Raw genomic sequence first — 26,032 nt, 5'->3', positions numbered from 1 at the left:
CTGGATCTTGTTATGCCTTTGTTGGCTAGATTAACTAGTCCTTTATCAGAAAGCTCTTCCCCATGTAGGTACTGATAGACCTTGATCAAGTCATCTCTTAACCTTCTCTTGGAAAAACGGAATAACATTGAGCTTCTTAAAGTGCTGCACTGTAAGGCAAGCTTTCCAGACCTCAAATCATTCTTGTAGCTCTTTCTTCTCAGAACCCTTTCCAATTTGTCAGCATTCTTTTTGATGTGTGGACACCAGAACTAGACACAGTATTCCAGTAATATTGTCACTAAAACCTATACATATGTAACACTAACTCTCTACTACTTGATATTCTCTTGCTTATACATCCAAGGATTATGTTTGCTGTCTTAGCCACCAGTTTGCACTGGGAGCTCATGTTCAGTTGGTTATCCACCATGATCTCCAAGTCCTTTTCTGAGCCACTGTTTGTTCCCCATCCTGTAAATCACACCTACATTCTTGGTTCCCAGATGTATGATCTTGCATTTAGCTATATTAAGACACATGCTCAAGTAATCCCTGCTTCTCATGCGATCCTAATCACTCTGGAGAAATGATCTGCCCTCATAATTATTTACCATGCCACCAATTTTTATCTTATTTGAAAATTCTACCAGAAACTATTTTATGTTTCCTTCCAGTTCATTGATAAAGATATTGAACAGAACTGATGTACGAAGAGATCCCAGTGTGACTCTGACATTTTGGAATTCAAACCAGACCAGTAAGGGGTTGTGTCACTGCCTACCCTGCAACTCTGGGTATCTTAAATGCTATGTATTCCTGGGGGCATTCTGCACCAAAAAATTAAAAATTCTGCACACAATATTTTAAAATTCTTCATATTTTATTTGTCAAAACAACACTATATAATCATGCCAGTTTCAATTATTTTGGTAATTTATTTCAAAATACCTGTCAGCAAGTATGTCTGTAACAATACAGACACACACAAAATTCCACCATGAGTAGAGAGTTAAAGAAACCCCTAGCACAGCCCAGTTCCTGTTTCTCTGCCCTCTCCTGCAAAGAGCCCAGCCGGGAGGCCAAACACTCACACCCCCTCCCCCACCAGAGCCCATCCATGGGGCCCTCCCCGGCCCAGACACTTTCACCCCCTCTACCCGAGAGGCCAGCTGCAGGGCCCCATCCGGCCCAGAAACTCACAGTGCTTCCCATCAGAGCCCAGCCACAACTACCCCCAGCCCAGACACTCACACCAGAGCACAGCCATGGGACCCTCCCTGGCCCAGACACTCACACCCTCTCACCCCTCCCCAGAGCCCAGCCACAGCCCTCTCCACCCCAGACTCACACCCCCAAACCCTCAGAGGCCAGCTGCAGGGACCCCCCAACCCAGACATTCACACCTTCTACTCCCCAGAGCCCAAAGATCCAGAGGGAGAAACAGCCTGATGCTGGGTCCCAGGCTTGCACGGAGTTTCCCGCACACCACTGCCTTCTTCCTTCAAGGCGTGCTGGGAACTCCAGCTGCAGGGAACCCTCCAGTTCCCAACCTACCCCACCCTTGTCTTCTGTTTCCAAGCTGGGGTCTGCTGGGTCCAGCGGCCCCAAGTGGCAGGCAACATCTCTGCAGCCCATTTCAATGGGGGAAATAAAGGAAATTCTGCGTGCACAACATGAATTTCTGCAAAATTCTGCATTGCGCTGTGGCGGAGAATCCCCCCAGGAATAGCTATGGTGCTTTGGCTCACAGCCCTGACACCAACAGCCAGCCTACAAGCATGCAGGTCACACCCTGAATGTGTGGTCATACCTTCCACCAACCAGTGATTTTTTTGCAGAGTGAACCCAACATGCCCAGTCGCAAAAAACTGTCTGCCCTGTGATGTCCAGCCCTCTCCTGGAACATTCACAGAAGTTATTATGTTTGTTGTTTCTTTAAAAAGTCAATACACAGCAGTCATTGTCAAACCCCAGTTAAAATTGAACACACTTATTTCAATCACAGCACTATGTTGGTTTATATTAAAAGTAAAAAAGTTTACTTAATTAAAAAGAGAAGTTTTAAAGTGAGTTCAAGTATAAGGGATAAAGACAAAAAGGGTTACAAACAAACAAAAGTAAAAATATGCTTTCTAATAGCTAAGACCTAACTTAATAAGCTAGGATCTTCGTTCAAGGTAATTTCCTCACCAATCTTCCTTTTCTAACTAGCTCTTAGCCAGGATCCCCATAGAGTTCAAGGCATTGGTTTGCCTTGTCTCTGCGGGTGAAGGATAACTTCAGGGTTCATTCCCCCCCTCCATCTCTTTATAGTCCAGTAAACATTTGAAATGTATTCTTCTGAAATGTATCCCCCACATAAAGTTCCTTTTCCCAGTTCTCATGGATGCCATGCTGTCTGGTATAGACTCCATGATGTCTTTCCCCCCTCCCCCACCCGGGTGATTTTTACAATGCAAATGATCTCTTCCTGGAATCTCCGATACAAATAAATAGCCCACCTGGTTTGAGGTGTTGGCCTCTTCCCGTTGTGGAGAAAACCTGTTTATTATTTCCCTCTGACATGCCTGGTTTAAACCGAATTTATTTATAATTCCATCACATCTGCATAATCCCTTGAGTGTTGACTGTATATACATCACACCAGAATATTAATGATCAGTGAGATTTTAGTTTTCCAATGACATATTACATGACACCTTTAGATATTGATTATACCAATAGTGTGTTAGGTGTAGTGAGTATGTCAGGCCTGACAAGAGTTGCTGACACAGAGCAGTGAACTACCAATAGGCCTCTGTGTCAGAGACTCCACTTTACACACTTCAACTGGAAGATGACTCCCTGTTTACACTCACTTTGAGATTTATCAGTTAATCAGTTTATAATCCATTTAGTATGTACTGCACTCATATTACATAGTGTTAATTTTTAAATCAGAACATCATGTGATACTACGTGAAATGTCTTACAGCAGTCTAAGTATATTAACAGTTACCTTTGTCCACCAAACGTGTAATCTCATCCAAAAATGTCGTTTGTTTGATAATTCCCATATTTCATAAAACCAAGTTGATTGGCATTAATTATGCTGACATCCCTTAATTCTTTAGTGATGTAATCCTGTATCAACCTTTTCATGTTTTAGCCCAGGATCAACATCAAGCTAACTAGTTACCCAGATCATTCAGTTTACCCTTTTTAAATATTGGCACATTAGCTCTCTCTCACTTTTTTTTTTAATACTACCACCACTCAGGTACAACAGATGTTACTGTAGGTTACTTAGTTAAACGTGTCAGAGCTTTAATAGGTATTCTAAATGAATGATTAAAAATGCCGTAACACACACTCGGAAGCAGGGAATTGTCTTATTGTGCTTTATGAAGAGACCTGTGTAGTAAAGGGGAAAGATTTCAATAGTAATATTTTTGGACAGCACACTCTATAATGGTGGGTGAGACTTGCCAGGAAAATTAAGCAACTCCAAAGAAAAGTAATATTGTAAGATTCAGCGTCTCTAAAATGAGTCCCAAAGCCATAAATGAAAAATAAAATGTCAAAATTATGAATGGTAGCTCAGAGAGACAGCTAGACAACACTGAGAATCCTACATGGCTAGATTAGCAGAGGTTCTACTTTAGTTGTAATTTGTTGCAGAAAACTTCCTGTTCAGCCAGTGTTCATTCTCACGTTGAAAAGGAAGGAGAGGCAGTTTTGGGGGCGTAAATCAAGCAACGTCAGTAGTAGTTGATCAATTTTCCTGTATTTCCCCTCTTCCTCCCCAATTCATTTTAAAGCAAATTCTTGACCATCTATTGAGGATTACAAAACCTGGCAATCGCCACAGCAGGACAATTATGTCATGCGGCTCTAAAAATCACCCCGTGTATCATGATTATTCAGCCCCTTGCACAGCACTGAAAGGGATTGAAAGCACTTTTTCTTAGGACACTGGCAAGGTATCCGGCATACCTTTAAAAAAATAATAATGAAAAAACCCAAACATCTGGCACTGTTTTATAAACCTCTCAACTAGTTTTCTGTCACCTGAAATAGAATTACCTTTTCTTCCTCTATTGTGCAAACACAGGGATTATGACTCAAAGGCTGCCAATTGTTACTTGGTTGTTTAGATCTATTTTCAGGATAATTGGCTCTAAACTCACAGTACTAAAGTTAGAGCATGTGCGTAAGTGTTTGCAGGATCAGGGCTTTAGATTGCACAGTACTGTAAAATATTTCAGAAGCGAGTGGCCAGAGCTGGTCAAAAAAGGGGAAATAATTAAATATATTGAAATTTCCAAGTTGTTTCCATTTGGTATGATTCAAAACTGAACGATTTTATTTTTCTAATGTCTTTCATTAAGTATTTTCCCCCTCATTCTTCCCTCCTTCCATACCAGGATTTGCCATTCTCACCCCCATGCCAGAATTCTACAGGCTCAGTGTGTCCCCCAATTCCACCAGGGGTTCCATGTGCACCCCATTTCTTCCCACCATTATTATTGCCTTCTTTTAGTATGGGAGATAATTCATTCAGAGTGTTCAACACACTAAACTCTATTGGGAGGATAAGCAGAAATGAGATGGGGTATTGTTATGCTGGAAGGCATTAATGGGTACCATCAACCGGTTCTTTGATTCGCAGTCAGTTACAGAGGCACTGGAAGCTGTGGCTCTGCTAAACAGAGGAAAGGGCTCCATGTGTCCTTCATTCTTCCCTTTCCAGTTTTCTGATTTTGCCTCAAAATCAATAGGGTTCTGACCACTGGTGCCCTGAAATTTTGGAATTGGATTGGATACAGTGTTCAAAAGGTATCAGGTTAAATACAGATAGAGAAATGCCATCAAGTTGAATGTGACTACCACTTTTACAAGGGAAACAATGCTAACAACGGTGGCAAATTTTCCCTCAAGTTTCTATATGATAGGCGAGGCCTAAATGCCTTGCTCGTGGGAAAGAGAGTCAGCATCCATGCTGGGGTTTGAACATTGACGTTCCTGGCTCCCGATCATGTGATCAGGCCACACTATCTCTGAAGAACTGCTAGAGAGGAATAGCAAGAAATAAAGAAGATATGTGGAGAATATAAACATACGGTGAGAGTTTGTGTTTAGAGAGTCAAAGGAAAGCAGACACAGCTACAGTGCTTGAAGCGAATGGGAAGCAGGAGGTAGATTGGAAGGTAAGGAGAGAAAGGGATAGAATGCAGAGAAAGAGAAGGAGAAAATATAAGAGAAAATAAATTCAAAGGAACAAATAGTCATGAATTTACAGGGAGAAAAGTGGCAATCAAGAGACTGGATTAAGGTAAGGGGAGTAGGGGAACAACTTCAACTTCTAAGTCCTCCTCCTCAATCTTTTTTTTTTTGGTCAGTGTGTTGTACACCTTAGATGCACTCAAATTAACAATTCCATTTGGAACTTGTTTTCCTTGCCAGATTATGTTAAGCGATTTAGATTTAAAATTCTTTCAGTTTTAACAAAGTCTAATTTCTTCTTGAACAGTTGATGCTGCTTGTTTACTTTTGCTTTTCATTCTACCAGGATAAGGAAATCAAATAGGTTAATTTCACTTTCTGTATATGCAGCGCTGTTTCTCATGCAGTATGCCAGCTACGAAATGTGTGAGAGGTAGAGGTATTTTAAATCCGCACAGAGAGAGCAAACCACACTTTCACAGTAGTTTTAAAAAAACCACATACAAGACAATCATTGCTATATCAAGTTTTATGGAACTTCTTTTTAAAAATAAACTCAGAACTGGACTAAACCCTTAAATTTCAATTCTAGCACTAAGTGAAATAAATGTGATGGCCCAAGATCATCCTCACTGAATAGCTTAATCTGCATTACATGCAAGAGAACTGAACAGCAGTACAAAGGCTGTGAAACAGAGAGAGAAAATTTTCATTTTGGTGCAGAGACTAGTTCAATATTGTTCACCGGGATTATAGCAGATTACATCAAGGTTTTTCTTCTGGCATCTGTCAAGCATGGCAACGAACATTAATACAGAATTCTCTCCATCCATTCTCATCTAATAGGTTAGGTGAAGTTTGCCATGTGCTACTCAAATAAGAATGCTATTATCTACTGGTACATACTTGTGATGCAATATCAGTAACAGAGTTTGGGTTATTTAAATTAGGTAAAGTTTTAAATAACTGCAACAACAGAATGAAACAGGAAGTCAGAACCCATTATACAAGTATTTTAAAAAGGAGAAAACTAAGGCCCTGATTCTGCAAACATTTCCATGTATTCTTAACTTTATGCATATACGTAGTTGTACTGACTTCAGTGGGACTACATACAGTTTGTAAGATTGTGGCCCAATAGTGGTATTTGCAAACTGTAAAATATCCACAAAAAGAATTTATACAGGGACCCTGGCAAGACAGATTTTTAACAATATGAAATGACAGTGACCAAATATAATAATAATAATTCATTTCCCAATTACAAATAAGATGGTCAGGTATTTTTCCAGCTTTTAACTGATGCTAAAAAAAAAAAAAAAAAAGGTCATTTTTAATGGAAACTTTTCTGACATTTGCTTTGCATGTGCTCATAAGTAATAATTTGCAACCTATGATTCACTATACATTTCCCGCATCACAAAACTGTCTATACAGAAAGTTTAGTACTAAATACAGTTAAGCCCCCTGGCCAGCAAAGCAACAGGACCCTGAATGACCTTGTTCCTGAGTGATTCTAATTTTAAAATTTCCATAATGCAAGTGAAGTTAGGCTCACAAGTTCGATTATATAAAAACAATTTTATAAAACCTAACAAATTCAAATACATTATAAAGGAAATGCCAATGGAAAACGTTTGAGTTTAAACATTCCCTTTCAGTGTTTGTAATCTAAACACTACAGCATGTTGCTATTTTATGAAAATCTGAAACTGCAATACTGCACACCAATCTTAGTGTCCAAGGTGTATGAAGTGCAGAGAGTATAAAGGAGGGAGCGTCAGATTTTCAGCCTTCTTCCAGCTTTAACAATCTTAAATATTATTAGAAACACTGACAAGAACTTCTAAAAAAAAAAATCTTGATTTTTAAGCTGGCGTTATTTCTTTCAGTGGATAAGATGACTTTGGTGAGTTTTTATCATGCTAAGCCTATTACTTAAAACCTGGAAGCCCTGATTGCATGCATGTTTTGGAAGCTATTTTATATTGATTCTAGCATTGAATATGGTCACCAGGAAAGGAATAATTATGCTAACTTTCACAACAGAAAAGAGTACATTGTTTTGTTTCATATAAAAAATAGCACCCTTGTGAATAGTGTGCCAATAACATTTTCCCTAGTAAATGTCTTACATTACTCTACTGGCTGTTAAAGCTTGGAAGCAGTGAATCAATGCCTACTTGCTTGATGCATTTTCTAGCATCTTGTTGAATCAGGGACTCTGTTACTATTGCCAGATATAAATTGTACTTTTTCCCTGTATAATCTGGAAAGAGTCACATGATGGAGAATCTAGGAACCAATTTATACTCCTGGGGGAATTCTATGCCAATTAAAAAAAAATTATGCGCACAAAATTTTAAAACTCTGCATATTTTTATTTGTCAAAATAACACAATATAATCACACCAGTTTCAATTATTTTGGTAATTTATTTCAAAATACCTGTCAGCAACTAGGTCTGTAACAATGCAGAAAACAAAAAAGATTCCCCCAGGAGCAGAGAGTTAAAGAAACCCCTATGACAACCTAGTTCCTGTTTCCCTGCTATGTATTTGTTGGGCACATCAGTCTGGGTGTGTCACACGTGCCAGCTGGGCACATCGTGGGAGAAAACTCTGCCCCTCTAGTCTTTTAGTCACTTCTCATTTTTTCATCCTGCCCCCGTAGGGTTACCATATTTCAAGTTCCCAAAGAGAAGTCACTGTCAGGGAGAGGTGGGGGAGAAGGAGCTAGAAGGCGGGTACAGTTGGAGGGGTCTGCATGTACTGGTAAAGGGTATTTGGAGGTGCTAGAGGTAGGGGTGTGTGTGTGTGTACTCACACTGGGAGGGTTATGTGGGGGTTCTGGAGGGGGCTGTGTGAGGCCCCCCAGCCCAGACACCTGCACCCCCTCCCCCTCACAGAGCACAGCCGCAGTGCCAAACACCCACAACCTCCTTCCCCTGAGAGCCCAGCCACAGACTCCGCTCCTTGCAGCTTCATTACTGTCCCACCGAGCAGGGACGACCTGTGCCTGCTGATAGTGATGGGGGGCACAATTTAAAGGTTCGGCCACCGCTGGAACAGCTCCAGTCATGCCCTGCCGGCAAGGCTCCCCCTTACCCTCAGGCTTCCCTCCCAGAAAGCAGCAGCCCCTCCCTGTTGCTCCTGCCTCTCCCTTGGGGCACAGCTTGCTGGCTCCAGCAGCTGCTGCACAGGGAGGCCTGGCCACACCACGTGACCAAGAGGGGCTGGCTAACTCAGAAACCGCAGCGGGCCTGCACCTCCCACACAAGTGCGCTGCAAGCTGGGTAGCCGGTCCCTGACAGGTCCAGCAGCCGCTAGTGGCAGGAAAAAATGAAATTCTATGCGGAACATGAATTCTGGGCAAATTCTGCATTGCACAGTGGTGCAGAATTCTCCCAGGAGTAAATTTAGTTTATTTTTATTATTTTTCTGCTAATAGAGTTCCCTATAATACATTTTGGTTTGTTAAGTCTAATTTTAAACATTCCAAATGATTGGAGCTTCACCGTTGCTGGTATCACGTGATTATCATCTCTTTTGTAGCACACAAATAAGACAATTTCAAAAATCATATTCTGCCTGGGGGTGGGGGCAGAGTCTCTTTATTAGTACGGTAAAGGGAAAGACTTGTCAGGCAGATGGTGAATGTGTTCAAAGACATTCTAAAAGAGGTCTCAATTGGCATATGGGCCAAAGATAGCCAGAAGGTAGCAACTTAAAGAAAATAATTTCAAATGAAATGTATTACACTTCATTCCAATTCCTGGCAGTTCAGATATAGGGAATTCTAACAACTACTCAATTAAACGTGCTTTATAAACACTGACAACTGTTGACTAATATACGCTAGCTAACATACATTTTTATTATGCTAATACTATCAACCAGAATATATATTTTAAGCATGTAAGTATACATATTATTAAGCAGTAGTATAGTAGTTATATAGCCCAGATTGGCCTGTACCTTTGATATAATCACACTTATGCTAAGTATCCCATAACATTTTGCATTAGCTGAAGTAAGCCTTGGCTTGAGAAGATAGGACTGTCAGTATCAGGGCAGATTACTATTTCTTCATGGCAACAGGAAAGCTACCCACGCAAACCTAGGAGGTGCCTTCATGTCCTTTAGTACCTGGAATGCATATGCTCAGAACAAAGGTAAGGGTGCACCATAACCTGAAATACATAGGTTCAGAACCAAAGATAAAGGGGTATACCATGGTACCAGAAACCAACAAGGTAGAAAGCTGATTAATTAAATCCAGTTTCAAAAGATGTATATTGTACCTTTTTCTGGTAAACAAGCAGTGGTCACCAACCTGTCGATCACGATCGACTGATCGATCCTGGAGCCTCTGCCAGTCTATCGCAATCTCCAGGCCACTAAAAGTCCAGCAGCGCAACAGGGTTCAGGCAGGCTGCCTGTCTGCCCTTGCCCCACGCCGCTCCCGGAAGCGTCTGGCTGCTGGCACGTCTCTGCGGCCCCTGTGGGGAGGGAGAGGAAGGAGGCTCCGCACACTGCCCCTGCCCCCAGCACCATCCCCGCAGCTCCCATGGGCTGGGAACCAGCCCATGGGAGCTGCGGGGGCGGCGCTTGCAGGCATGGGCACAGCATGGAGACCTGCTGCCCCCCTCTTCCTCCAGGGGCCGCAGAGACGTGCCAGCAGCCAGCCGCTTCCGGGAGTGGCGTGGGGCAACGGCAGGCAGGCAACCTGCCTAAGCCCTGCTGCGCCACTGGCTGGGAGCCACCTGTTGTAAGCCTGCACCTCACACCTCCTCCCGCACCTCAACCCCCTGCACCAGCCCAGAGCCCCCTCCTGCACCAAACTCCCTCCCAGAACCCACAGCCCTCACCCTCTCCTACACCCCAACACTCTGCCCCAGCCTAGAGCCCCCTCCTGCACCCAAACTCCCTCCCAGAGCTTGCACCCCTCACTCCTGCACCCCAACTCCTTGCCCCAGGCTCAGCCAACGAACACCTCACACTTGAGAATGTTACACTGATTTGTGACAATCCCTGAAGGATTTTGGATCTATAAGCCACAAATGACAGTAATAAAAAGTAAAATTCATGAAATGTCCAGTGGATTCTATGAGATTAGGTGCAGTATCACCATATGACCCCAGCAACCAAACTTCCTCCCAGAGCTTGCACCCCTCACTCCTGCACCCCCACCCCCTGCCCCAGCCTGGTGAAAGTGAATCAGGGTGGGGGAGAGCGAGCGACGGAGGGAGGGGGGAAATGGAGTGAGCGGGGTGGGGCAGATCCTGGGTTGATCTTAAATTCAAAAAGTGATCTTGTGCATAAAAAGGTTGGAGACCACTGGTATAAAGCAGTGTTTTTCAAAGTTCAGGTCGTGACCCAGTACTGGGTCATTGCATGCAAGGCATTGGGTCGCCTTGCTCAGCACCCAGGGACCCTAGCAGCTCTGGTCAGCACCGCCAACCAGGACGTTAAATGTCCCGTTGGTGGTGCTGCCCAGCTAAGGCACGCTAGTGCCTACCTGTTCTAACACCGTGCTGTGCCCCGGAAGCGGCCAGCAGCAGGTCCGGCTTCTAGGCAGCGGGGTGACGGGGCTCCGCGTGCTGCCCCCACCCTGAGCACTGGTGCCTGCGGGTGAGAGCCACACGGAGCCGCTTGCATGCCTCCGCCTAGGAGCCAGACCTGCTGCTGGCCGCGTCCGGGATGCAGCGTGGTCCGCGGTGCCAGGACAGGCAGGAAGCCTGCCTTAGCACCCCGCTGTGCTGCTGACCGGGAGCTGCCGGAGGTAAGTCCGCACCTCAACCCTGTGCCCCAATCCCCTGCCCCAGCCCTGAGCCCGCCCCAAACCCAGAACCCCTTCCTGCACCCCAAATCCCTCATCCCTGGCCCCAGCCCAGAGCCTGCACCCCCAGCCCAGAGCCCTGACCCCTTCCCATACCCCAACCCCCCAGAGCCCCCTCCCACACCCCAAACCCGACCGCCAGCGGATTTCCCTGATGGGCCACATGCCAAAGGTTGCCGATCCCTGGTATAGAACCTTTTTCCTGTACCATATTAATGACCCTGACTGACACTGGTTATTTGGTCTCTTGAGTATATTTCATAACAAAATAATGAACCAAAGTGTGGTCAAGCAATTGTCTATACAGTTTATCAACAAGACGTTCTTAGATAGAATAAGTAAAATTCTACCATTTTTAAAAGTTCTGTTAGAAGCCAAATGGATGAATGGCACAATAATTTAATTAAAAGCCCACTGAAGCCCAAATTAAAGGTTAGAATTGACTGGGCTGTTTGCTTTTTTCCCCTCCAATTCAATGAGAACTTTGTACAAAGGCCCTCAAAATCAAACCCAAAACAGCCCCAAATTAGTTCACTTCTTCTAGTAGCTATTCAAATGAATGATGATGCACTGAAAAAGAAAATTTCCTGGATAAAACTTGCTGAATGATACAAAAGATAACTAGTAGCATGCAAGTGTTTTGAAGAAGGTTTTGGTTATAACTCCCCGTTAAGATGAATGACTGGATAGGACAAGTTTCACACCTACCTAGAAGCTTCTTTTGAGCCAGATTTATTCATTTATTTTAAAGTTGGACAATTCCACAGAAGCCAAACATTTCTAACTGAATCAACTGTGCACTGATTTACATGATCAGAGCTGTATCTGCAACCAGAAGGGCTAGAGAAACGTATTGAAATTAAAGAAGATTCTATCTGGAATATAGCAAGTTGGATGGGATTTTTCCACCCTGTGGATTTGGATGGCTCTGAGACAATAACTTTGTTGGCAATAAAAATGAATATATAATTTTTGAAAACAAATAGCTTAGCAGAACATAATGCCCAAGTTCAATGGAAGTTGATGCTGAAGCTGAGATGCAAAGAAAACATTCACTATATTTGAAGCCCGACCAACCAAAGGCAGTGGTTCTGAAAAACATGTTTATACAGGCACACACTAGATGAAAGGTACTTCCCAGTTCTTAGAATTTTATTTAGAAGCATAGTAGCTCCAATAAAGATGTGGCTCCACTTTTTTCCATCACAGCTTTTAACAAATTGCTAGTCTGCATGTGTTATTTTTTCACAGGACATCTCAAGCATGTCTCATGTTTATCACATCTAAAAAATTGCTCTCAGGCATAAGTTATTAACCAAAACTATTAATCAAATGAAGCGCTCATGAGATTACGAGATGCTGATTAACATTATCAACAGTGATCAGAACATTTCAAAGAAAACAGCCTTACTGGTCTAAAAAAGGCTCCCAAGACAGCAGGGGGCAGGATTTGCATCACCAAGCTGAGCGTGAGGGTGGGCATGGTCCAAGAAAAAAAAAAAAAAAGCCCAGAAATAAAGCGGCCCCAGAGTTAAGCGGAAAAACCTACAGGCCACAGGTGGGTAAAAAAAACCCACCCAATCTTGAAAAGGTAAACCCAAAACTTGCTTACTCTAAGCCACTTGGCAACAGATGTAGAAACCTCGGCATCATTTGTTCTTTGGGGGGGAGGAGAGGAGAGGGGAGAGGAGGAAGGAAAATCAGCAGTTCAGTGACTCCATAGAAGTGTTGTTGCCTAAGCTTTAGGAACAATCAGATCTTTGGTTTTGGATACACTCAAGTTCTTTTTCTCTATGCTTTCCAAGTTGCAACTGGCCAGATTCATTCCTAATGTAACTCCACAGGGGATATAAGCAGTCAATGGAGATACACAAGGGATGAATTTGGCCCAGCAGGTCATACTGCTTTATTTATTCCTGTCCTTAGTTGAACCACTTCCCCGTTCTTAAATTCAGGGCTAGTTAAATTCTCACAATATCAAGATTTCTTTCTACGTGTTTTAAATTTGACCCGATTCCAGTTTATTTCAAAATGATACTTTGTGTACAAAATTAACTAACTTGGCTTTATACGGTATTTGGCTTTATAGATTTTCCTAATATTTCATGAAAGAAGCATTCCGCAATTTACTTTATGTAGTCCATGTAATAAAAACATGCATATAAAGCAGCCTTCGTTTTCTCCATACTTTACCAGATTATACATTTTTGTACACTATGAAGCACACCACATAAAAATGGCAGAGAAACCTGTGGCACTCTTCCCAGCTCAATGGTTTTAAATGTACTCAATCACGTTAATTGATTAAGAAAGCCATCAGTGGAAACCAAATACAAGAAATTCAGCATTCCAAGCATATACTCTGCAATCAAGCAAGACAAAAAACGTGAGCAAACCAAATGGGACTCTTCGTAACTTAACCAACACTTCCACTTTCAACAGAAGTCAGAGCTGGCTCTCAGGTTACTACACAAAGAATTGTACACCAAGGCCAGAAAGCCTCATACAAAAAATAAATCAGTGTGGACTACCTAATCAATAAAAAGCTCTTGATTGCATGCACTGAAATCATGGTTCACATTTTATCAAGTTCCCAGACTCCCAACCCTTCAGTCAGACGGAGGGAGGTCTACCATTCAATTAAGTCTACAAAGCTCATTTTTAAACTCCCAAATCATTGAACTGAACTCTCCCCACCATCACAGGCATCTTTCTGTTTATGGTGGGACAGCCTGAAGGAATCCAAATTAGGATATTTCTGTTCCCTATTGACCATAACAAGGAGCATGTTCTTAATGGCCCCTTAAGATCAGTACTGATCACTACTCCAAAGCACCAACAAAAAGAAGCTTGACTAGACATCTTTTGGTTGCCTTTTCACTTTCCAAGTCTGTTCCTCTTCCCTCTACATTAATCTCTCCTGGCAGAGATAACTTGCCCTGCAGCCAGAAAGATGCTTTTGAGTCTAGTATTGTTCTTAATATTTTTTTTGGGGGGGCAGCCTAGGTCACATTAATGAAAGGCCAATGGGGCCATGCCTATTTGGAATATTCAATATAGTGATGCATCAAATACTGAACATTTTGTAGTGACATTTAAGAACCTCTTTAATCACTATGCATCCAAAGGAACTTTAAGATAACCCATTCAAGACAGTAGTGCAAATTGCACTTTAATTAGAGATGATCTCATCCACCACATTTCCACTAAGCTAGAGAAGCAAGAGTTCTGAGGTAACTTTGAAATCCACATCTTTCACAAGAATTACTTAGATATCCACCAGCTCATTGGATTGATCAGCATTTTCTCTGTCTATTTCAATGCATACCAATATCATTCCTGAAACGCCAAATTTAAAACCCATATATTAAATAAAAAAGGTCTGATATAGAAAAAAGCTGATCATCTGACAAGTTTGGTAACCACAAGAGACCCTAGTTGAGCAGTGTCAAACATGATACTCCATGCATCTTTTCATAAGAAAACTACCGTATATACTCAATCATAAGTCGGTTCGTTTATAAGCCAACCTCCCCCAAGATGGATAAGTAAAAATGGAAAATTTGTATGACCCATTCATAAACCGACCCTATAATTCAGGCGTCAGCAAACTTTGGCTCCCGGGCCATCAGGATAAGCTGCTGGCGGGCCGAGATGGTTTGTTTACTTCGTGCGTCCACAGGCACGGAGGTAAACCTAAGTAAACAAAGTGTCCTGGCGCGCCAGCTGCTTACCCTGACAGGCTGGGACAGCAATTGGTGGGGAAATGTTTTGGGGGAGAGAAGCTGGGGTTCAGGGGTGTAACCCCTGTGACCACCCCCCGCATGACCCGATCCCTAGCCCGGGACCCCCACACTCTCCCCATCCCATCCCTTCCCACCTTATCTGGGGCCATGGGAGAATGTCTCTGGCCTGGCTGGAGCTGCTCCGGCAGGCTGGGCAGCACGGCCGCAGCCTGCTCTGGTGGGCCAGACTGAGCAGCACGGCTGCAGCATGTTCTGCGGCACGGCCGCAGCGTGTTCCAGCGGGCCGGGCGGCGCGGCCACAGCCTGCTCTGGGGGGCGGGGCCAAGCGGCACGACTGAAGCCTGCCAGCCCCAGAGCTGCAGCTGCTTCGGAGGCTGGGGGGACAGCAGCATGGCCAGAAGTGGAGAGACTCTGGCCCCGCCTCTTCCCTTCTGGCTCTGCTGCCTCTCCTTGCTCCCTCTGTTGGGGGGAGGGGCTGTGTCCCACCTCTCCCTCTCTATACCAGTTCATAAGCCGACCCCCTTCTCTGGTGCTTCCCTTTTTTACTAAAAAAATTCGGCTTATGAATGAGTATATACGGTACACAGTTTTCTTTTCTCCTTTTTCAATCTTCTGAGTACAGTGGCCAGAAATCAGAAACCAAGTAGAGATCTCAGATCTTACTTCATTTTGTAAGCTCTCCTTACAATCAACGTGACGCATTAATAACCTGCTTCCTACTGTTAATACTTCTATTTCTTGTAGCCTTAGTCCCATCTATATGGATCTTCCAGTCCTTCTCCATTCCAGTCGATCTTAAAGTAGTTCCTCAGAAACTCCAAAGCTATTCAAATCCTTTTCTATGACATCCATCCATCTAGTATTGGGTCTTCCAACCCTTCTCTTACTCCCCACTTTGAAGTTTAACACCCTGTGTTTTATATATTCTTCCACATCTTCTTTTCACATGCCCAAACCCAACTAAGCCTGGACTCCTTCTGCTTTTCTATAATTGGTACCACCTTCACATTTCCCCTAATTCATTCATTCTGAACATGGTCCATCCTTGTAACTGCAAGCATCCACCTTAACATTATCATTCCCCCTGTATTCAAGATCTCCTCCTGTCTCTTCCTCAGTGCCCTGCATTCAGAGCCATACAAAAGTGCAGGCCTAATTACAGTCTTGTAGATCTTACTTTTCAGTTTGATAGGCACTCTCCTAAGGCAGATCACTCTGCTCACTTCTCTCCATTTAGTCTATGCCTTTCCTGTACTACTTATAAGTTGGTCACTGAATACCATTGAACCTAGGTACTTGGACTTCTGTATTTTTGGTACTGCTTAGGATTGTAACTGTAGTCACATATTTCATATTAACATATGAACACACTATCAGTATTTGTATTGCAGTAGCATCTGATTTATAACACAGAAAGAGAAAGCTATAATAGTAAAAACTTTAAAAAACAAAACAAAACCCAAAATCCTATACCCAATATTGCAACCTTTCAGTTTCCAAGAAAGGGGTTAGAACCGTTCGGAAGAAAATTACCAAAAAAAACCAGAGCCATTGATTGTCAGAAACTATTTTCTATTTGCAATGTTAAGAAAGTTTGAACAGTATTTTTCTGGTCTGCGTAACCCCAAAACCAAGCATTTAAATGAATGTTAGCAATTTTGATGCAGTTTATTTACAGTAATAGGGGAAAAAGCAGGTTGATAGGATACAGCTACATTTATACAGAAACAGAGAGGGCCAAAAGCAAAACTCTCGATCCAGTCACCACCTGATCATCGGGGGTGCAGGTCTAAAGCCTGCAGCTCAGGCTCATCTCAGAAATTATAAAAATTGCACATAATGTCTCAGAGCTAGTCCACTGGTAAATTTCAAAAAGCATCACTTCTTGTCCTGTGGCGAGTCTTCCTGTCAAGTTTGTTTCCCTTCCCCAATTCATTCTTGAAAATAACTCTGGGGAGGAGAGAAACACTTGAGACTGACTAGGCAGGTACATTCATGTTGTCACTTTAAGGATGGTGTTCTGGCTAACAGAAAATGAATCTGCAATTCTACATTGCTTTATTCCCCGGTGAGACACTTCAAAGTAGCTTCATTTCTTCATTCACTAATTTGTCCCAGTGTTATATTGCTACTTACATAGTTTTCATCAGCCCATCCAACTACCATCTTCAACTCTCTTTGTATCAGAGCAGTCAATCCTTTCTTGCATGGACTGAAATTTACTCATCTGACATTGATTTCAAGGCGATTTTTAAAGCATCCTACTGTTTTATGGAGATTCTGGCAAGGTGAGGTTCATAGTGCCACCACGCTCAGTGAAACTGTCACAGCTTGAAACCCTGCCTCTGACTGACATTGTGACATTACCTGCTCTTTGCGAGGCTGCTAGGTTGAGGATCAACAGAGGGAGGGGTCCCAATAACTTCTCTCTCTTGTAACCCCAGCTGGACTTAAACTTTACAATACACACACACACACCCTCTCCAAGCTGCTCAGAATAATAAACAACAACAGCCTCCCTCCTTTTTAGTGTTGTAATATCTGGAAGCGCCCCAGCTGCCCTTGGCAATTGGCACGTAGCCACTGACTTCTGCTTCTCAACCTGTTCCAAGAGTTTGGTTGGCAACTGTTTCCCATTACACTGTGCAGTGCTGGAGGGAGCCAGAAATGAAAGTGGATTCAATGGGGCTGAGTCTCAGTAGGTGCGGCGTACTAGAGATCTTCAGCGTATCCCTCCAGATCAAAGAGAGAGAGAGGAAGAAAAATGCAAGCAAGAAAGCCAGGCAAGTTCCCAACAAGTTCCCCCCGCTTCCTGATGCGACTGCGTGCTTACCTGTGCGTGGCCGGCTCCTGGAGGTGCGCCTTGTCCCCTTCCTCCTGCTCCTCCTTGGCCCGGGGAGGGCTCTTGGTGAAGAACCTGGAGAAGCTGCTGTGCCAGGAGGAGCCGGTTCTCCGGCTGCCCCAGCCCGACATCTCCGGCACAGTGAGAAGGGGAAGCGGCGTCGATGGCTCGGGGCAGGACGGGATCCCTTCGCCGCCTCCCAGCAGCACAGCCCCCCCGCGCACCGCCGCGCCTGCCCTCTCCGAGTTCCTCCCTAGTCCATAATCGCAGAGGGGAAGAGACGCGGGGAGCTGCACAAGCGAAGAGCGCAGACGGCCACAGTGACCTGCCCCGTCCCCCCAGCCGCCGCCGAGACACAAGAGCGGCTGCACGGTTCCCTGCCGCCCGCCCCGCAAGGCGGAGCCGCGACGGCCTGCCAGGGGCACGCCCTCTCCCCCACATCCCATCAGCAGCCCGGGCCGCTGCAGCTCCACCCATTTCTCCTCCTCCCTCGGCACGGCTTAATGGGCCGCTTCCTCTCCAGCCCCTGCCGGCTCGTTAGCCAGGAACTTCAGGTTGATTGAGTTGAGTCTTGCCTTCCCTAGGCGACCATGTTAATAAATCATAACCTCCACTCCACACACGCACAGTGTTTGGTGGTAGCACATGCCAGTGGAGCACCTTGATTCACTTTGCTCCAGAGCAAGACGGGCATTAGTTTAAACATTTCCTGCTTAAATGTTCTATGTTCTACTACTGGCACAGACCCAGGACATGGCCCATGCTTTAGGGCAGACTCTGTTGTCTTTAATTATTTGCATTGTACATGCTCCAGGCATTAGTAAAGCTTGACAGTCCAGAACAAGCAAATACTAGACTTTGTCCCCCAGGAGTTTACAGTCTGAATTTGATCTATAGCAAAAGATGAGAAACAAAAGGTTCAGGTGTGAAGCATAGGAAGGATGTAGGCTATTAATACAGACAGGTAAAAACAGACAAGTATTTACAATTTAAATTAGACATAACAGGATGAGATGATCAACAAAGGTTGCAAGTTACAGGAAGAAAAGTTTCAAGGTTATTACTTATAGCACAGTAATTCCTAGAGTTGCCTTTGTCTTGACACCAAGATCAAAGCCCCATTGGACTATGCACTATATAAACACAGTAAGGGACAGTCCCTGCCCTGAAGAGCTTGCAATACAAACTAACTAGACAAGACAAATGGCCAGAGAAAGGAAGTATTGAAAATCCAAACAAACTGTTAAGCACACATCTTGTTAGTTCCTACTGGTTGGGCTTTTTGCTTTATTGAGTATGGTGTAATTTGCAGGAACAACATCAGGGAACAGATCAGAAGTGAATATTAACAGGAGAAGGCAAATAGCAAACAGGAAGAAGAGAGTCTTGAGGATTTTGAAGACTCCTGAAATTATCAACAGTGGAGGAATTCTTTAAATCTAGCCTAGTTTTTACTATTTGCCTACTTTTGCACTTAACTTAGATTTTGATAATGGGAACTACAGTATTCAATGTCACTCTTTGTCCCTAGTCAGTACTTTCAGGCTCCTACACTAAACACGAGGTTGCAACATTTAGGTTGAAACAGAGTAGGAGCACATTCACTTCAAAATAAGAAACTGTGTAAGGGTTTTAATAATTTTTCTGACATTTTAAGGGAAGGATGTATCATGTAGCATCCTAAAGGATTAGAAAACATGCGTCGGTGATAGACTCAAAGAACACAATCTATTTAGCACAACAAACAAAGTTAAGGGGTGACTTGATCACTATCCGTACAAATGGAGAACATTTGATAATGAGCTCTTCAGTCTCACAGAGAAAGGTATTAACAAGATCCAATAGCTAGAAGTTGAAGCCAAAAAAATTCAGACTGGAATTAGAGTACATTTTTAACAGTGAGGATAATTAACCACTGGAACAATTTACCAACCGTTGTGGTGGATTCTCCATCACTGGCAATTTTAAAATCAAGATTAAAAAAAAAATAGTTCAAAGATATGCTGTAGTTTTAGGGAAGTTCTATGGCCTGCTTATACAGGAGGTCAGACTAGATCAATGGTTCTCAACCTATTTACCATTGTGGGCTGCATATGCAGCTTTGTGTGTTATGTGGACCACATCCACACGATATATATACTATCTGTATGGCCCTGAGGATGTCACATGGGCTGGAGGTGTGTGCGATTGGACCACAAAAGGCCCACGGGCTGCAGGTTGAGAACCACTGAACTAGATGATCACAACGATCGCTTCTGGCTTTGGAATCTATGAATCTCCCCTGATGGGAGTGAGTGGGTTGTGGGGCTTCACTCCCCTTTTCTCTCTCTCGCTACTACGACCTTCCTCTCACTATAGTATCAGAGCACCTCAACAACATTAGTGAGCACAACCTGACAACACCCTATGATTAAGACTTTTGTTTTTCAGAGTTTATTAACTTAATTTGTTGGGGTTTATTTTTAGCAATTTTTGAGTTTTAGGTAGCTGTCCAAAAATTGGGGAGGTTGGGGACTCTTTGTATATCCTGTAATGCATAATGTATATTATATACACTACTCATTACAATAATGAGTAATCTCTTTGTATTAGTCCCTAGGGTGTTTTAATGTGGTACTGTTTCAAACAGCACTAGGGAACCTTTAATACACACCAGTGGGGCCTACACAGACCATTTAATGTTCAATACACTAGGGCGCTATAGAAATTACACACACACACACCGTAGTCCACATTACTGCTTCAGGTATACAAGTCTTCAGAAACAAATGATCATTTCTGGTGTTTTTTCCATATTTATTGGATACACTGCCTTTTTAATTAAATCGGGGGGTGTTTTATTGGTGTTTGTCACTTAAAACCTAAAATCAGAAGCCCTACCTCTGATGCAAAGAAATATCATCCGCATTTGACAGATATACAACTGAGGCACAAGAAAAATGTAATGGCTCACCCTAAGTCACAGTGGAAGTCCACAGTAGACTCTCGAACTGAACTCAGATCTTCTACTGCCCAGTCCAGTGCTTATGTGCAAAACCATCCTTCCCTTTTCCTTCCCGTGATGGCTTTCTCTCCTCCTTCCTTTCTAACTACATACCTCAACTTATTTGTGAACTTCCTTTTCTGTGTCCCCGCATTTTAGCCAGTTTTGTAATGTCCCTGTCTCTCTCCCTTTGATGATGTCCTCTTTCTGTGTCACAGCACCCATTGATTCCCATCACTATCCTCCCCTCTACCCTGTTGACTGCAGCTTTGCAGAAGCTGATGCTCCTGCTTTGCTGGCCACATATATGGTGGAGATGAAGTTTGTAGTCTAGCCCATCTGCCGAATCAGCAGCAGGGAGACAGTCTGGGACTGAGCAATCTTGATTCCTGCCTCAGCCTTTCTTACAGGTGTTTAAACACACAGACAGGCTGGGAGAGAGAGCTGGAAGGAGAAGTTCAAAGCCACATGCTGAGGTCAGTCTGCTACATACAGCAACATCTTAAGCAGGATCTCAGCTTTAAAAAATTCTTGACCAACTGCCTGTGCCACTGGCCAGGTCTCAGGCCTGGTCTACACTACGAGTTTAGGTCGACTTTAGCAGCGTTAAATCGACTTAAGCCTGGACACGTTTACACTACGAAGCCCTTTCTGTCGACTTAAAGGGCCCTTTAAACCGGTTTCCTAACACCACCTCGACAAGGGGATTAGCGATAAAATCAACCTTAGGGGGTCGGAATTGGGTTAGTGTGGACGGAATTCGACATTACTGGCCTCCGGGAGCTATCCCACAGTGCTTCATTGTGACCGCTCTGGACAGCACTCTCATCTCAGATGCACTGGCCAGGTAGACAGGAAAAGCCCCGCGAACGTTTGAATTTCATTTCCTGTTTGCTCAGCGTGGAGAGCACAGGTGACCATGCAGAGCTCATCAGCACAGGTAACCATGATGGAGTCCCAGTCCCAGTCCCAGGATCGCAGAAGAGCTCCAGCCTGGACCGAACGGGAGGTACAGGATCTGATCGCCATCTGGGGAGATGAAGCAGTGCTCGCCGAACTCCGAAACAGTAAAAGAAACGGCAAAACATTAGAAAAGATCTCCAAGGCCATGAAGGACAGAGGCCATAACAGGGACGCGCGGCAGTGCCGCGTGAAAATTAAGGAGCTAAGGCAAGCCTACCACAAAGTCAGAGACGCAAACGGAAGGTCCGGGGCAGAGCCGCAAACATGCCGCTACTACGCGGAGCTGCATGCCATTCTAGGGGGTGCAGCCACCACTAGCCCAAGCGTGTTCTATGAGTCCCTCTCTGCAAACGGGGAAGCGGGTTCGGCGGACGAGGAAGATGAGGATGGAGAGAACATAGATAGCTCACAGCAGCAAGGAAGCGGAGAAACCAGTTACCCCAACAGCCAGGATATGTTTGTCACCCTGGACCTGGAAACAGTAACCCCCGAACTGACCCAAGACCCTGAGGGCACACAGGGGACCTCTGGTGAGTGTACCTTTGTAAATATTACACATGGTTTAAAAACAAGCGTGTTTAATGATTAATGATTAATTTGCCCTGGCAATCGCGGCCAGTACAGCTACTGGAAAAGTCTGTTAACGTGTATGGGGATGGAGCGGAAATCCTCCAGGGACATCTCCAGAAAGCTCTCCTTCATGTAATCCCAAAGCCTTTGCAAAAGGTTTCTGGGGAGGGCTGCCTTATCCCGTCCGCCATGGTAGGACACTTTACCACGCCAGGCCAGTAGCACGTAGTCTGGAATCATTGCATAACAAAGCATGGCAGCGTATGGTCCCGGTGTTTGCTGGCATGCAGACAACATCCATTCCTTATCGCTCTTTGTTATCCTCAGGAGAGTGATATCATTCACGGTCACCTGGTTAAAATGGGGCAATTTTATTAAGGGGACATTCAGAGGTGCCCCTTCCTGGTCTGCTGAACAGAAATATTCCCCGCTGTTAACCACGCGGTGGGGGGGAGGGGTGAAGTGACCATCCCAGAGAATTGGGTGTGAGGGGGAGGGGAGTTAGTTGGGTTTGTGCTGCATGTTAAACCTGAAATCGCAGCCCCTCCTTTTACATTGCAAACCCATTTTAAATGGCACGGGTGCTTGGTATGGGAAATGAGGGCAGAACTGTTTGAAACCATCCCCACATGTTAAGAAGGTTAAAAAAGCCCAAAGACTATATGTCTTACCATGGCTGCCTGCAAGCTGAAATCTGTGTCCTGGCACTGCGTGAGTGATCTCTCACACCAAACCAGGAGACTCTCAATATAAGAGGAAAAATGCGACCTTGTAACGAAAGCACATGTGCTGTGTGATGTTGTGAACAGCAAAATCTAACGTGAAAGAGTCTACCCATTGTTCTCTAAAATGTATCTTTTTTAACAACCTCTCCCTTCTCCACCAGCTGCAAATCTTACTCCTTCGCAGAGGCTAGTGAATATTCGAAGAAGGAAGCGAAGGACGCGTGACGAAATGTTTACTGAACTTCAGACTGCCTCCCACGCTGACAGAGCACAGCTGAATGCGTGGAGGCAGTCAATGACTGATTTTAAAAAAGCCCAATATGAGCGAGAGGAGAGGTGGCGTGCTGAAGATGAGAAGTTGCGTGCTGAAACGCGGGCTGAAGAGGAGAGGTGGCGTCAACTTGTAATCAGAAAGCAAGAGTCGATGCTCCGGCTGCTGGAGCATCAAAGTGATATGCTCCTGCGTATGGTTGAGCTGCAGGAAAGGCAGCAGGAGCAGAGACCGCCGCTACAGCCCCTCTGTAACCAGCAGCCATCCTCCCCAAGTCCCATTGCCTCCTCACCCAGACGCCCAAGAACACGGTGGGGGGGCCTTCGGCCACCCACTCACTCCACCCAAGATGATTTCCATAGCAATAAGTTTTAAAGTTTTAAATTGGAGTGTGTCCTTTTCCTTCCCTCCTCCCCCACCCATCCCGGGCTACCTTTCCAATTATCCCCCTAGTTGTGTGCTGAATTAATAAAGAATGCATGAATGTGAAGCAACAATGACTTTATTGCCTCAGCAAGTGGTGCTCGAAGGGGGGAGGGTAGTAGGGGAGGGTGGGGTGGTTGGTTTGCAGGGAAGTAGAGTTAACAGGGTGGTGGGGGAGGGGCAGAGGGTTCATCAAGGAGCAACAAACAGAAGTTTCACTCCGTAGCCTGGCCAGTCACAAAACTGGTTTTCAACGCTTCTCTGATGCGCACCGCGCCCTGCTGTGCTCCTCTAACCGCCCTGGTGTCTGGCTGCGCGTAATCAGCGGCCAGGCGATTTGCCTCAACCTCCCACCCCGCCATAAATGTCTCCCCCTTACTTTCACATATATTGTGGAGCGCACAGCAAGTAGCAATAACAATGGGGAGATTCTTTTCGTTAAGGTCTGAGCGAGTCAGTAAGCTGCGCCAGCGCGCTTTTAAACGGCCAAATGCACATTCCACCACCATTCGGCACTTGCTCAGCCTATAGTTGAACAGGTCCTGACTGCTGTCCAGGCTGCCTGTGTATGGCTTCATGAGCCATGGCATTAAGGGGTAGGCTGGGTCCCCAAGGATCACGATAGGCATTTCAACATCCCCAACGGTTATTTTCTGGTCTGGGAAGAAAGTCCCTTCCTCCAGCTTTCGAAACAGAAGAGACTGCCTGAAGACGCGAGCATCATGTACTCTTCCCGGCCAGCCCACGTTGATGTCGGTGAAACGTCCCTTGTGATCCACCAGGGCTTGCAGCAGCATTGAAAAGTACCCCTTGCGGTTTATGTAGTCGGTGGCTTGGTGCGCCGGTGACAAGATAGGGATATGGGTTCCGTCTATCGCCCCACCACAGTTTGGGAATCCCATTGCAGCAAAGCCATCCACTATGGTCTGCACGTTTCCCAGAGTCACTACCCTTGATATCACCAGGTCTCTCATTGCCCTGGCAACTTGGATCACAGCAGCCCCCACAGTAGATTTGCCCACTCCAAATTGATTCCCAACTGACCGGTAGCTGTCTGGCGTTGCAAGCTTCCACAGGGCTATCGCCACTCGCTTCTCCACTGTGAGGGCTGCTCTCATCCTGGTATTCTGGCGCTTCAGGGCAGGGGAAAGCAAGTCACAAAGTTCCATGAAAGTGCCCTTACGCATGCGAAAGTTTCGCAGCCACTGGGCATCGTCCCAGACCTGCAACACGATGCGGTCCCACCACTCTGTGCTTGTTTCCCGGGCCCAGAATCGGCGGTGCACGGCATGAACCTGCCCCAGTAACACCAGGATTTCCACATTGCTGGGGCCTGTGCCTTGTGAGAGGTCCATGTCAATTTCCTCATCACTATCGTCGCCGCGCTGCAATCGCCTCCTCCTCAGCTGGTCCTGGTTTGGCTTTGGCATGTCCAGGAGGCTCTGCATGTTTTCCAGGACAATGCGCGTGGTGTTCATAGTGCTCATAATTGCCGCGGTGATCTGAGCGGGCTCCATGATCCCAGTGCTGGCTATGGCGTCTGGTCTGAAAAAAGGCGCGAAAGTAGTATCTGACGGACCAGGGGAAGAAGGGAAGGAGGGAGAGAGGGAGGGAGGGAGGGGCGAGTGACGACATGGCATACAGGTACAGGGAATTAAAATCAAGAAAGGTGGCTTTGCATCAGGGAGAAACACAAACAACTGTCACACAGAATGCCCCCCCCCAAAGATTGAACTCAAAAGCCTGGGTTTAGCAGGAGGAAGGGGGGGAAGCAAATGAATACAGAATAAATCTATTTTTTACATCTTAAGACGACGGTGCAGCATGACTGATAGCCCTTGGCATTTTCTGGGTGCTTGGCAGCAAATACTGGGCGCTTGGCAGTTAGCCTTCAGGTCTATTGCACGATCTGATACCCAGTATGACAACGATGGATACCAGTCGTAATATACTATCTACTGCCCAAAAGGCAAGGGGTTGCTGCTGTGTAGCAATGTTGCCCCATCCTGCGCATAATACGTCTGATAACCATCATCATCAAGGCAAGGGGGCTGGTGCAATGCAGCCCCACGGCTGCCAGCCCCATGTCTGCCAGCACCCAGATAGCCCTCGGCCTCTTCTGGGTGCTTAGCAGACAATATTGGGCACTTGGCAGAAAATAGCATACTACGACTGATAACCATCATTGTCTGCCCGGGTGCCCATGATCGACAGCCACTGCAGTACGATGACGACGGTTACCAGTCGTAATATACCATCTTCTACCAAAAGGCAAGGGGCTGGTGCAATGCAGCCCTACGGCTGCCAGCCCCACAGCTGCCAGCACCCAGATCGCCAATGAAGGCTACCAGTCATGCTGCACCGTCTACCGCCAAAAGGCAGTAAGCTGCTGCTGCTGTTTAGCAATGCAGTCCCACGTTTGCCGGCACCCGGAAGAGATATGGTGACGGTGAGCTGAGCTGAGCGGGCTCAATGCTTGGC

At 45.2% G+C, this 26,032-nt stretch overlaps 1 protein-coding gene across 1 annotated transcript in view; it reads right to left on the bottom strand.

Moving 5' to 3' along the window:
* The window catches only part of CRYBG3 (crystallin beta-gamma domain containing 3), a 131,272-nt gene extending 113,325 nt beyond the window's left edge, over nucleotides 1-17,947 (bottom strand). Inside the window, exon 1 of the mRNA XM_024198751.2 lies at nucleotides 17,608-17,947. Coding sequence (XP_024054519.2) covers nucleotides 17,608-17,747 — 140 coding nt within the window. The 5' untranslated portion in view covers nucleotides 17,748-17,947. The remainder of the gene's footprint in view (nucleotides 1-17,607) is intronic.
* Between the last annotated feature and the right edge of the window lie 8,085 nt (nucleotides 17,948-26,032).

Source organism: Terrapene carolina, unplaced genomic scaffold (genome assembly GCF_002925995.2).
Source record: "Terrapene carolina triunguis isolate 2854851 unplaced genomic scaffold, T_m_triunguis-2.0 Scaffold558, whole genome shotgun sequence".
NCBI classification, from domain to species: Eukaryota; Metazoa; Chordata; order Testudines; family Emydidae; genus Terrapene; species Terrapene triunguis.
The sequence above is the reverse complement of the archived record's forward strand: the minus strand, read 5'-3'. Positions and strand labels throughout refer to the sequence as shown.